This window comes from Schistocerca piceifrons, chromosome 7, assembly GCF_021461385.2.
Source record: "Schistocerca piceifrons isolate TAMUIC-IGC-003096 chromosome 7, iqSchPice1.1, whole genome shotgun sequence".
NCBI lineage: Eukaryota > Metazoa > Arthropoda > Insecta > Orthoptera > Acrididae > Schistocerca > Schistocerca piceifrons.
This window is the reverse complement of record NC_060144.1, coordinates 220,478,153-220,490,255: the sequence shown is the minus strand read 5'-3', so window position 1 is coordinate 220,490,255 and position 12,103 is coordinate 220,478,153. Positions and strand designations below refer to the sequence as shown.

At 35.6% G+C, this 12,103-nt stretch overlaps 1 protein-coding gene across 1 annotated transcript in view; it reads left to right on the top strand.

Moving 5' to 3' along the window:
* The window catches only part of LOC124804746 (protein O-mannosyl-transferase Tmtc3), a 136,546-nt gene extending 125,599 nt beyond the window's left edge, over positions 1–10,947 (top strand). Inside the window, exon 16 of the mRNA XM_047265047.1 lies at positions 4,387–10,947. Within this exon, the coding sequence (XP_047121003.1) occupies positions 4,387–4,902 (516 nt within the window). The 3' untranslated portion in view covers positions 4,903–10,947. The remainder of the gene's footprint in view (positions 1–4,386) is intronic.
* Positions 10,948–12,103: the final 1,156 nt, after the last annotated feature.

Genomic DNA, 12,103 nt, shown 5'->3' with positions numbered 1-12,103 from the left:
AAAATATCTACTAATTAAGCTGTGGCAGGGGAAAACACACACACAAAGGTACTGAAAGTTGCATGCTTTTGGAGCGAGTGGCCCCATCTTCTGACAGAAGGTTTAAATCAAAAGAAAGAGGGGTGAAAGATAAGGACTGGTGAGGTTTAGGAAATCGGGAGGGTTCAGGAAAGTCACCTGGAACTCCAGGTTAGCAGACATTTACTGGGCGGGATGAGAAGGAAAGACTGGTTGTTGGGGAGTAAATTTTTCAAATGTTGGCATTGAAGTCCCTAACAAACAATCTTTTCTTCTCATCCCGTGCAGTAAGTCTCACCTGAACTAGGTTCTGGGTGACTTTTCTGAACCATCCCCATTTCCTAAACCTCGCCAGTCCTTTTCCTTCACCCCTTTCCCTTCCCATTTAACCCTTTTGCCAGAAGAAGAAGCCACTGGCTCCAAAAGCTTGCAAATTTCAGTACCTTTTTATGTCTTTTCTGCTGGTGTTGCTGCGTGGTAAGTAGTTTTTTTATCTAGCTAATTACACTATACTTACTTTTTTATTTGTTTTTAAGTATATGTCTGCAGTCCTGATACACACTGAAATCCCCACACCACACTATTGTAGCATGCTGGTAGAGGAGCAAAACAAAATGGCACAGCCAGTTGATAAAGTATAATATTATGCAGCAATTAGCTTTCAGCATTTGATGGGGCAATGCTAAAACATGCCATGCTGAGTTAGTGGAAGTGTACGGCCAGAATGCACCATCATATGACACCATGTTACATGATGCAGAAGTGTCCAGAGTGATCATCACATAAGTCTCAATGACAAAAACAAGGTGGAAGACCACCTCTTTGTGTGCGGAACTGCAAGAAAAGTGAAATCCTGGTGCTTGAAGTCCAGTATGTCACAATTCAGTCAATAGTGGAACAAGTGAAAATTAGTCCTGGATAAGTTATCAATGTCTGGTATGACTGCTCACACCGATTCAAAAAAGCCAATGAACCGAGGCAACAGTGGACACATTGCACCTGTGTCAGGCCAATACAGATCACTGGAAGACCACCTCCTTGTGTGAGGAAGTGCAAGAGAAGTGAAATCCTGGTGCTTGAAGTCCAGTATGTCACAATTCAGTCAATAGTGGAAGAAGTGAAAATTAGTCCTGGATAAGTTATCAATGTCTGGTATGACTGCTCACACCGATTCAAAAAAGCCAATGAACCGAGGTAACGGTGGACACGTTGCACCTGTGTCAGGCCAATACAGATCACTCCTTCATCCAGATAATTACCATGGAAGAATTCTGAGTGTCTCACTATGACCCCAAGACAAAGGAGTTGAGCAAACAGTGTAAACAATTGGATTCATGAGTGCCAAAATAGTGAAGATCCAGTCATCATCATCATTAGGCAAGGCACTGCTGAATATTTTTTTCAGGGCTTTCATGGTGTGTTAATAACAGAGTATACAAGCTATCACACTAGCATATTAATCTCCTGATGAGCTTATGGGAGACTGCCAAGATGAAGTATTGCCTAAAGTTTTTCATGTGGGTATTTTCACTCCTCGGCAACATCTCTACTCATGCTCCATAACTCTGCAGCTCGTGGTCGTGCGGTAGCATTCTCGCTTCCCACGCCTGGGTTCCCGGGTTCGATTCCCGGCGGGGACAGGGATTTTCTCTGCCTCGTGATGACTGGGTGTTGTGTGCTGTCCTTAGGTTAGTTAGGTTTAAGTAGTTCTAAGTTCTAGGGGACTGATGACCATAGATGTTGAGTCCCATAGTGCTCAGAGCCATTTGAACCATGCTCCATAGAGACAGTTACACATACTGTTTCTTTTATTTTGTGGCTCTAACTTGAACTCATAATTGGCCTTCTTTTAAAATTATTGTTATTATTATTATTATTATTATTACTACTACTTCTTTTTACCAATGTGTAACTCCTCTGTATGTTAAATGTATTTCTGATTATAACTGTTGGGTAAAAGTGTATATTATTAGTCTTCTCTATTTCAGCAATTCCCTTTCCCTTATGCTTGAGATGTTGATGCCTGTTGTAATCATGTCTTTGGTTTTGAACTTTTGCCTGTTACTACTTGTGTTTTGAGATTGAAAGCAGTACCATAATAACAGTTCAAAAAGCTAGACAACTTATCAAACTCTTTATTGGTGTCATCTATCTGAGAAACTTGTTCCCACTATTATCACTATTATAGGGAAGTGATTGTTTTTATGTTATAAGTATTGAACTTTTGTGATGTAGAGGATGTCAAATCAAACATCTTTCAGCCATCTAGTTTTCAAACTTATTTTATTTGGCTACCAGTTTCGGTGATTTACTACCCCATCTTCAGTCCCCTGGCCGATGTATAAGAAGATTCCACCTCAGTTCTAGTCAAAACAGAGGCCAGCATTCGAATACTGGTATCTGTAGATTTCTGCTTGCTATAGCGATCACTTCAACCACACCTGACTCTAACTTGAGCTTATCATTGTCCTTCTTTTATTGTTATTATTATTATTATTATTATTATTATTATTGGTTGTTATTTGTTGTGATGGTTGAAGTGATCATTATAGCAAGCTGAAATCTACAGATACCGGTATTCAAATGCTGGCCCCTGTTTTGACCAGAACTAGGTGGACTCTTCCTAAACATTGGTCAGCAGCCTGAAGATGGCATAGCAAATTTCCGAAACTGGTAACTAAATAAAATAAGATTGGAAACTGGACCGCTTGCTGAAAGGTGTTTGATTTGACACCCTGTATCGAACAGCTTGAGTCCTGCAACCATCTCTGAAAAGATGTACATACAGATTCTTGATGTTAGTTCTTTTATAGTTGTGGGTGGACATTACACCATTGACCTGATGAGGTAGTACCACTGATACTTTGTAAGATAGCACCCCATCATTCCTTTGTAGCTTCATTGAGCTCAAAAACATATGAACATATAATATGTTCGTTATTACAAAAACTATGCTCACTTACATTTTCACTATTATTTACATGACTGTTTGTTGTTGAAAGATATATACACATGTAGTATATTTATTTGTCAATTTACAAAATGATAAATATCAAGATATATCTGTCATCACCTAATCTTGGAAAGTCAGATGTCTGTGATAGCAGCAACATCCAATACATTCACGAGTGGCCTATGACAGGATGTTAAGCTCTCTTTAGACATCACAGTGACATCCTGTCACCCATTTGAAGCATATTTCATTGGGTGCAATGCAGTCTATTTTAGATCTGAAAATTATACTTACAAGTGATATTTTTTGCCTTTTAGTGAGGTATCCTTATTTGGAAAAGAGAACTGAGATCAAAGCAATATTTTCCAATAGAGGGAATGTGCACTCAACTTGCCAACATTATCAATGAAGTATCATAATTTACTTAAGCTCTAAAGTAAACACTTCCTTTTTAAATTTATTTCTCCACTGCATTGTAGTTAGTTTGAAAGCCATGAACTTAGGCTTTGTTGTAGTCAGTTATACCAGTACATTCATCCATGACATGTTATCACATGTTCGGAATGAAGGAGTTAATAACTTCTTCCTGTCATTCACAAGACTCTGCATCTCTAAACTTTTATTCTGCTAAAATTATCTTTTTGTTTATGTCACTCCAGGTTCCTTGTCACAGTAATAATTAGAGAACAGCTCATTGGGAGTCCGCTTTTGTATATCATTCATGTGGATACCCTTGTATATACAGATCTCATGTGATAATCTTTGTTGTATCATATGTGGAGAACATTATAAATTTCATCAACATTTTCTGTATTCAGAATTTTCACAAGGAAAGAATACATTTAGGCAGTAGTTTTATAACTGTTTGCCACGTGACATATGGTCTCATACCACGCGGATTGTGCAAGTGCTCCAGTGACATATTTTTAATGCCCATCTCCTTAATATCTTACATATGCCCACTGTAGCAGTTACATCAATGAAACTTCTGCTTCAGAATCCTAAACAATGCCTGCAAGAGGTACTGGATTTCATTTTGCTGTATTATTTTTTGCCATTGGCCACTGAAATCATAGTTGTCAAAACAATTGTTGAGTGCCACTATATAAGTCGGTGTGGTTGTCTAATATGCTATGTGTGTTATCCTCACCCCCAACCACCTTCTCATGTGAGTCACTTCCAATCATTGAGAGCGGATGGTGTCTATAGTGTTACAATTTCTGATTGACAAACGACAAGCAACAGCTATTCTTACAGTCAGAATTTTACTTATGGTGCTGGTATTGCACATAATATATAAATAGTGAAGAAATTAGGTTAAAAGTACCATAACCTTTCCATAATTTCATTGTATATTTTTGGGTTGTATCAGTTTATTGTGTTCAGTGATAATTTTCATTCTTTCTCATTTTCAGTGTTATAAAAGAATTCTGCAACTAGACCCAGAAAATGTTCAAGGGCTGCACAATCTTTGTGTTGTGTATGTCGAGCGTGGAAATCTCCTGAAGGCAGAAACATGCCTGCTTCGTGCCCATCGACTTGCACCTGAAGAGGATTATGTTTTACGCCATCTTGGTATTGTACAGTCACGTATTAATAAGCTACAACTCCGGCAAGATCCAGATGCACTGGCAGCAGCAGCAGCCAGTGATGATGGCTTTTCATTTGAAGATCCAGTATCTACAGAAGGCAGGTTGCCCATTGAAAACAGAAGCATTGACTCAGCATCAGCAGAAGGCAGTGAGACAAAATTAGCAGATAATGCTGCAAGTCAAGGGGTACACGAGACAGGACAGAAGAATGTACCTCATGGAAGGAATAGTATTCCGGAGTCCTTCAGCCCAGCATTCGTCGAGTACCCCAAGAAAGATACACGTAGAAAGACAGTAATGAGCCGTAACACAGAAATGAATAGGTTGTCATCATCTTAGCACATAGGAATGATCCTTAGTTATTGCAGACACAAAAATAATACTGTATAGATTTTTGTTTCTAAGTGAAGGACTATTTTTGTGCATCTAACAATGTAAGACTGGAAGGGTGGTGTTGGCACATCCAGTAGTAGCATCAAATGATTTTATTTCAGTTCAGACAGAGTATGTATGTCCACATATTTTGTCATCTATCCAATAGTCACATCCTTCTGCCTGTCCCTGTCCCTTTATTTATATCTGCATCCATTAACCTCTTTTTTTCTTGGATTGATGGATGGATGACAGTAGAGAAATTGGCAAAGCATTCTATCAAACCAAATTGTCATGTTCCACAATGAATTTTTAGCATCCAATAAACAGTAAGTATAGTTCGCTCAGGATATAGCTGTGACATGCAGTGAGCAGTTTTCGTCAAGAGTACGGGGCGAGTTCATTCATTTGTTCAGAAGTGGAGTGTACACCTGCTTTTGCCCAGTCACCAACATGCTGTGAAGATAGAATCAAGGCACATGCCGTACAGTATTTCTCAAACAATTTTACAGAAACTATTTGGTAAAAAAAATTTGTTATTGCATTACTTGTAGGTTTTTATGTCAGCTTCATGATGATGTGGCACCATTTCATTAATGGTCATAGTTACTGTTATATTTCCATTTAAATAAGACACTGAACAAAATTCAAAAAATGAAAAACAGGGGTCGCTACGATTTTGTGTTTCGTACATATTACATAATATGTTGCTATGTATGAAATTCAGCTAAGATATTGAATTTTTCAGTAGACTTGGCTGAAGGTCCCTGTCATCAATCTCAAGAAAACTGATCTGATGTAGCACATTGATTTGCAGTCATATGTGTCAGCAATAAAGCCATAAAGAAATAGCCACAACATTCTTTGTATTTCATAAATTGTGTGAGATATCGAAAAGACATTTGGAATATGATAGCAAGCAAAGAGGAGACATGGTTATTACGCAAAACTCTATTATCTACCATGTTATTCCATTAACTACAGACCTTTCTAGGGAAAGAATGTAATTTTTAAGGGTAGTCAATAGCTGGTGTTACAAAAAAGTTGCTGGGTTTGGAACGACATAACAGAAGACATGGCACAAATTATTTTTATACCGAGTATATGTTTTTTTATAAGCTATTAACCTTAGTTTTCCTCATTTCCTAACTTAATAAACCATGTTTTCAGAATTCTCTTGCAGTTACATCTGCACAAGACGTTAGTGAGGTGATATTATGTAAACTCCGCTGCGTTTTGGGGAAAAAAAGCAAATTTTAATATGGTAACAAGAGAAATGTAGGTTTTACAGCAAATTTGCCATTCATGATGCTTCTCTGAAAATTACACATGGTAAAAAAGCCAGGCAAAAATAAATCAAGGCTTTTGTTGCATTATCAGTGGAATTCTTTCTAGATACCAACCAAATCAGGGGTGACAGTAGATATTTTTGAATTGTCATCATGCAAGTGTGGGCATGGAGGGACTCCACTTAATATTTACAGAAAATGTGAGTACAGCTTTCAGTTTAGAACAGTACTTCCCCTCCAGTGCTCAGCTTTTCCCATACATCACCTGCCCGCAACCCCTACCACTACCAGTCTCCCCATGCTTGCCCTGCCTGTTGTGCTTCTACCAGCCACATTATTCTCCATGGATTCTAATGAAGAGTTTCATGGCTTATTTCTAATTGGGGTACTGTGAAAGCATTTTTATCCTGTGTAGCTTCTTTTAGTGAGGGCTCACATTTTATTGAAAATTACTTCTTGTTAAAGTTTCATTCCATGTTTTGGGGGGATATTTCTGTATTGTTTTAGTGGAACTCAATCAGAAACAGAGAATTCATAGATGGAAGCCCACCAATTGATGAAAAACTGTCTGCTCATCTGATAGGTTGTTATGTACATCATTATCAGTTGTGGGATGTTATACGTGATTCCTATGCTAGTTTGTATTGACTGAAAAGAAATTCAGTCTTACAGCAGAATATCATATCATGCTAGATCAACTAAAGGGCCTAGGATGAAGCATCTGATTGTAATAAGAACTATTTAAATACTTCTGTCTTTCTTATATCAATTTTAGAAGAGGATATTTGCATTTTATACGAAAAAAAACAACAAACAATATAAACATTACCTTATTAAAATTTCTACATAATTGGCAGGCTGACAGTCATCAAAGTAGGTTACCTGATGGAAAAATTAACAGAATGTGAGAGGCTGTCAGACAGTACTCTGTTAATAGGTAGATAGGGCTGCACAGATGTCAACTAACTCTTGTATTCCTGAGCATACAAAGGTTTTTGCCCCATGCTGACACAAAAATATGAAAGTAAGGACTACTTACATAGTAATTGTTTGTACATGCAAAGAAAAGATTTTAAGCAGTGGCCATGTCCTACAGGTGCATTTATGGATTATTAAAAAAAAATATACATTGTAACACAGTGCTGTTAAGGACAAATTGTTTTGTAGGAACATTATTTTACTTTCTCCACATTTTTCGTGGATTTACCTATAAACTGACACTTTCCATTAGAAAATGTCAAGGCAATCAGATCTTGCATACTCTGTCTGAAATTTTTAATACTGATGTGCATTTTGCCACACACCATCACTTTTTATTCATTCTTTATATTTTATTCATTTGGTAATTACCTTTGCATTTCAGTAATAAATGATTTCCATGCTTCAGATAACCCCTGAGTAAAACTGATGTGGATGAAAGTGTATGGCCTCTTTCCCAAACTCATTTTTTTTCTGTTGGCTTTAATTTTATAATATTCATGTTCCAATGCTTGAAGTGGAAACTTAGTGCCAGCAAAGCAGTTAATTGAGATTTGGTTTCTAAAACTATATTCTGAGTAGATTATATTTGTTCTGTAAACAAAGTTTTTGAGGAAATTCCATATTTATTTTTATGGAGAACTAGTTTTCTGGCAAGTACTGACATTATCACAGTTTTAGTGCACAGTAAGATGAGTTCCTATTGCTTTAGTGTTTTATGAAATGTATTATTGGATATATGTGTTGTACAACTTTTCAGTATTTCAATGTACTGTTTCAAAGTATTTTTAGAAATGTGATTCAGCTTCTTATTTTTCTTCTAACAATAAGCTTTTCTTGTGCAATAGTATATTTAGTTAAGAGTGAAGTGGAAAAAGAACATTTATTTTTAATGTTGGCAAAGGACAAATAAAGATGCTTCCTATTTCCTCTGAATAGTTTTGTGTGTGTGTGTGTGTGTGTGTGTGTGTGTGTGTGTGTTTAAGGCAGCTAGTGTACTGGCAGGTATTCACATTGTTGTTCCTGTTATGTTTGTTGCAACAGTTACAACAGTGTTGATATAGTCTTTTTGAAAAATTGCTGCATATAAAAATGAGTTCAGCTGCCAAGATGTACTGGAAGGCTGATGTGAATTGTAAGATTTTTTTGATATAAACAACTATTTTTCAATTTCCATTAGTCTATAAATTGTGGCTGTATGTGGAATTATTCTGCAAATCAAAGAATATGCACACACAATTTTCTGTACACAGTTATATGTAATTTTTTGTTGTATATTGTAAAATGTTCAAAATGTTCCCAGGAGTACTTTCTTCAGGCTGATTCATATTGCTACTTATGTTTACAAATATTTGGAAAACACATCTGACTATGTCAGTAATCCACTATGTTATTCATTGTAGGTTTGAAGAGTCACAAGTCTAAAACATTATGCATTGCTATAATATGTCAAATATTGCCATACTTTTTGCTTTTTTTCCCTTTCATAAGAACTATTTTTCCCAGCCTTCCTCTCTGTTACAATACTGCATTCTGTAGGAATTCTATCAACTTACTAAAGTATGAAATAAATTCACCCAAGGAACTGAGTACTGAAGTGAAAAAAGGTCAACATTCTTGTAGTTGTCATGCACATACTATGTCTTCAAATGCAACTCAAAAGTATATTTGTAAGTGGTGGGTATAAATTTAGACTGATAACCTTGGCACTCAGAGATTGAATAAAATATGAGAGTTGTTACAATGAAATTATTAATTTTTCAAGAACCTATTGAGAAATTTAGCAAATGTTATGTGAACAACTTACTATTACCAAACAATCTTTTGCCCTAATCTTTTTTCCTCCTTTCATGTGATGTAAGACACTTGTTCCTCTTGTCTATCAGTGCTCTTAGCCATCTAGTTATTGCATCAGGATAATGTCTCATCTACAGATTTCATGACAAACATGGTATTTTGTAAACAGAATCTCTGAAAGTGATAACTGAAAAGTGATATATGATCTGAATGAAAATCTTGATGCAAATTTTTTTGTGAATTCAGGGAACTTTTTGAACTATGAAGTGCAATTTCTATTTTTTAAATTGCAGTTTGCTTTGTTTCGTTGGTATATTTTGGTACTCCTACTTTATCTCTGGATCTCAGTCATCTTTTAATTATGTGGTTAAGATTTCAGTATTTACTAATCAAAGTATGCGTGATAGTTTACCTCTCAGTTTAAACACTGATTCTTAGGCAGTGGCATATAAAACTTGAATTGAATGAACTTTTGTACTGAGAGGGTAGGTCTTGTGATTCCAGAGCACACACAGATGATTTTTAAAGAATATAAATATTTATATATATATATATAAATGTGTATATGGTGCCTTGTACAAATGAAAAATTTCTAAGGCAAAGATGAGTTTTTGTAAGATATGATAAATATTTTTATATGTTTGTGAGAGCTAAATGTTCAGGAAGCTAATAAAAAATATATGTTAAATATAGCAGCTAAAATGAAATATTTAAGTGGTGTTGAGAGGTTTAATGACGTATAGATTAACCTTTAAAGAGTAGTATAGAGGCAGTGTGATAAATGTGTTTTGTATTCATTATATGTACACTGTGTTGTATGGTAACTGTAGTTTTATATCAGAGCAGTTGGATATAAAATTTTGATCAGTTTTCTTATTCTTCCAGTTATTCTTGTGTTGGGATTTGACTTTTTCTCATGGCTGGGCTTCCTTCATAGATGCCGAGAATTCTTTCCTGCTCCATACAGAAAATATCACTTTAAATTATTCAGAAATATGTTTGAAAGAGAAACATAACAGTTAGTGTTCTTCAGTATATTGTGATTGCGTAAGAACTCATTTTATGCATTGTGAATTTGATACAAGAAAGCTGATCATGTTCTATCCAATTGCCTTATTAAATGTTTTCTGCCAACTGCAACCTATTGAAACAGCTGCTAATATGATTGCTCAGAGATCTATTTTCAAAAATATAGAAGACAAATTTTATCTTATACATGAACAGATGGTCCCATTGGACATTGGCAGATTATAAGAGTTTTGTTGATTTTCTGAAGTCAAAAACCATTGTCTGTTTCATTTTAAATGGGTATTTATTATGTGGATAAATTTGTCATATTTTGGACCCTAAGTTTACCACAGAATATTTTCAGTCCCTGTGATGTTAATGTGGTGAATTTATTGGGTCTCATATTTTAAAGCGATACTTAGTCCATATAGCAACATTGATTTTGTCACAAGTCTTCATTTTATTACTGGAGTTGTCAGTTATGTTAGAACTCTTTATTTCAACCCTTTTGTCTGCTTTTTAAATTTTCAGTTATTGATAAAATATATAAAACTCCCAAAAAGGAGAGGAAAAATCCATTATGGTTAGGGCAATCAGTAAAATACTTATTAGACTATAATGTACAATCCAATAGGATGCATCATGCATGTTATTGAAAATTATAGCATCATGTAATGTCAGCTGTGACAATCCTTGTTCCAGGAATGAATCATAATTATATACAGAATGTGAAAAGAGATTTCAAAATAAAGAAAATAAATGTATATGGAGAATGTCCACTGTCCAGTTTAGAAAAATAAAATAAAATTGATATATATCCAGAGAAGTGTGGACTGCATTGTCTAATTGTGACAGATGTAATAAAATCCAGAATTGTGTTATACTTTAAATCACTGTGTAATTTATAATAAAAAAAATAAAACTGTATGCTGGACATGTATTTTGAAGTTCTCAGGCATTCATGAACTAATACTGTTACACGTCCTACATCATATTCCAGTTTAGCATTTCCCCTTTATGACTAACCTGTTAATGGAGACATTGCCATTTATCACAGCTGCTTACTATTAAAAATAGTCATTATTGTGTTGGGTAAATTTTAGATACTTAATCAAAATATTGATTAAATTTGAGCAAAAATTGTCTGAAATGCCAAGCAAGGTCAGTCGCATGAAAAGGAAATTTCATGTAATAAAAAAAAATATTTAAAAAAAAATATGAAGGAGAATTCTGCCCAGTACCTACCTGCAGGAGGCTGAATTTTTAGTACTGCTGGTAACACAATAGAAGTGCACAAATCTATCATAGCTTTTGAAACCATTACTTCCTTTCTGAAGGAGGAAAGAGGGATAGTTTAGGATAGCTTAAAAGGGTGGAGAGGAAGAGGCAGTGTATTTGTCAGGGTCAAGATGGGCAAGGATTGATCAGGTAAACTAAAGGAGGGATTATAAAATCTTCTCGGGCTTCCAGCTGCATCAAGTGGTTAAAACCCCAGTGGAAGCCAAAGAAGAATTTATTAATTATATTGCCACAAGACCATGCATTTGTATAAAGGAGGGATTGTAAGAAGGATGGGCTGCAGCCAAAGATGGAGGATTTTTGATGTGAGGCATTCCTAACAGTAACAAAAGTTAAGCAATACTGTAAGAATAGTATGTAGTCTAATTCTCTTTTCAGTACATTCTTATCTTTTACTGCTGTCTTCACCCAATCATTCCACCAATGTGGCACTCATTTTTCCCACAGGTGTCCCTGGCTTCTTTAATGAGAGTCTCAGTTTTGGTAATTTCAATGTTATTTGTGCTTAATAGTTCCTTTTCTCTTCCATGACCTTCAGCAGCCATGTCTTAATCTTTGCCATTCTCTCTCTCTCTCTCTCTCTCTCTCTCTCTCTCTCTCTCTCTCATTTGAACATCATCTCTCTCTCTCTCTCTCTCTCTCTCTCTCTCTCTCTCTCTCACTTGAACATCTTTTAGGTCAGCAATTAATAGCTGGTGGTCACTATCTAGGCAGTCACTGGGTACGATTTTAACATCTGTAACATACTGACCAGCTTTTCTATCTGTGATGGGGAATTTTATCATAGTCTTGAACTT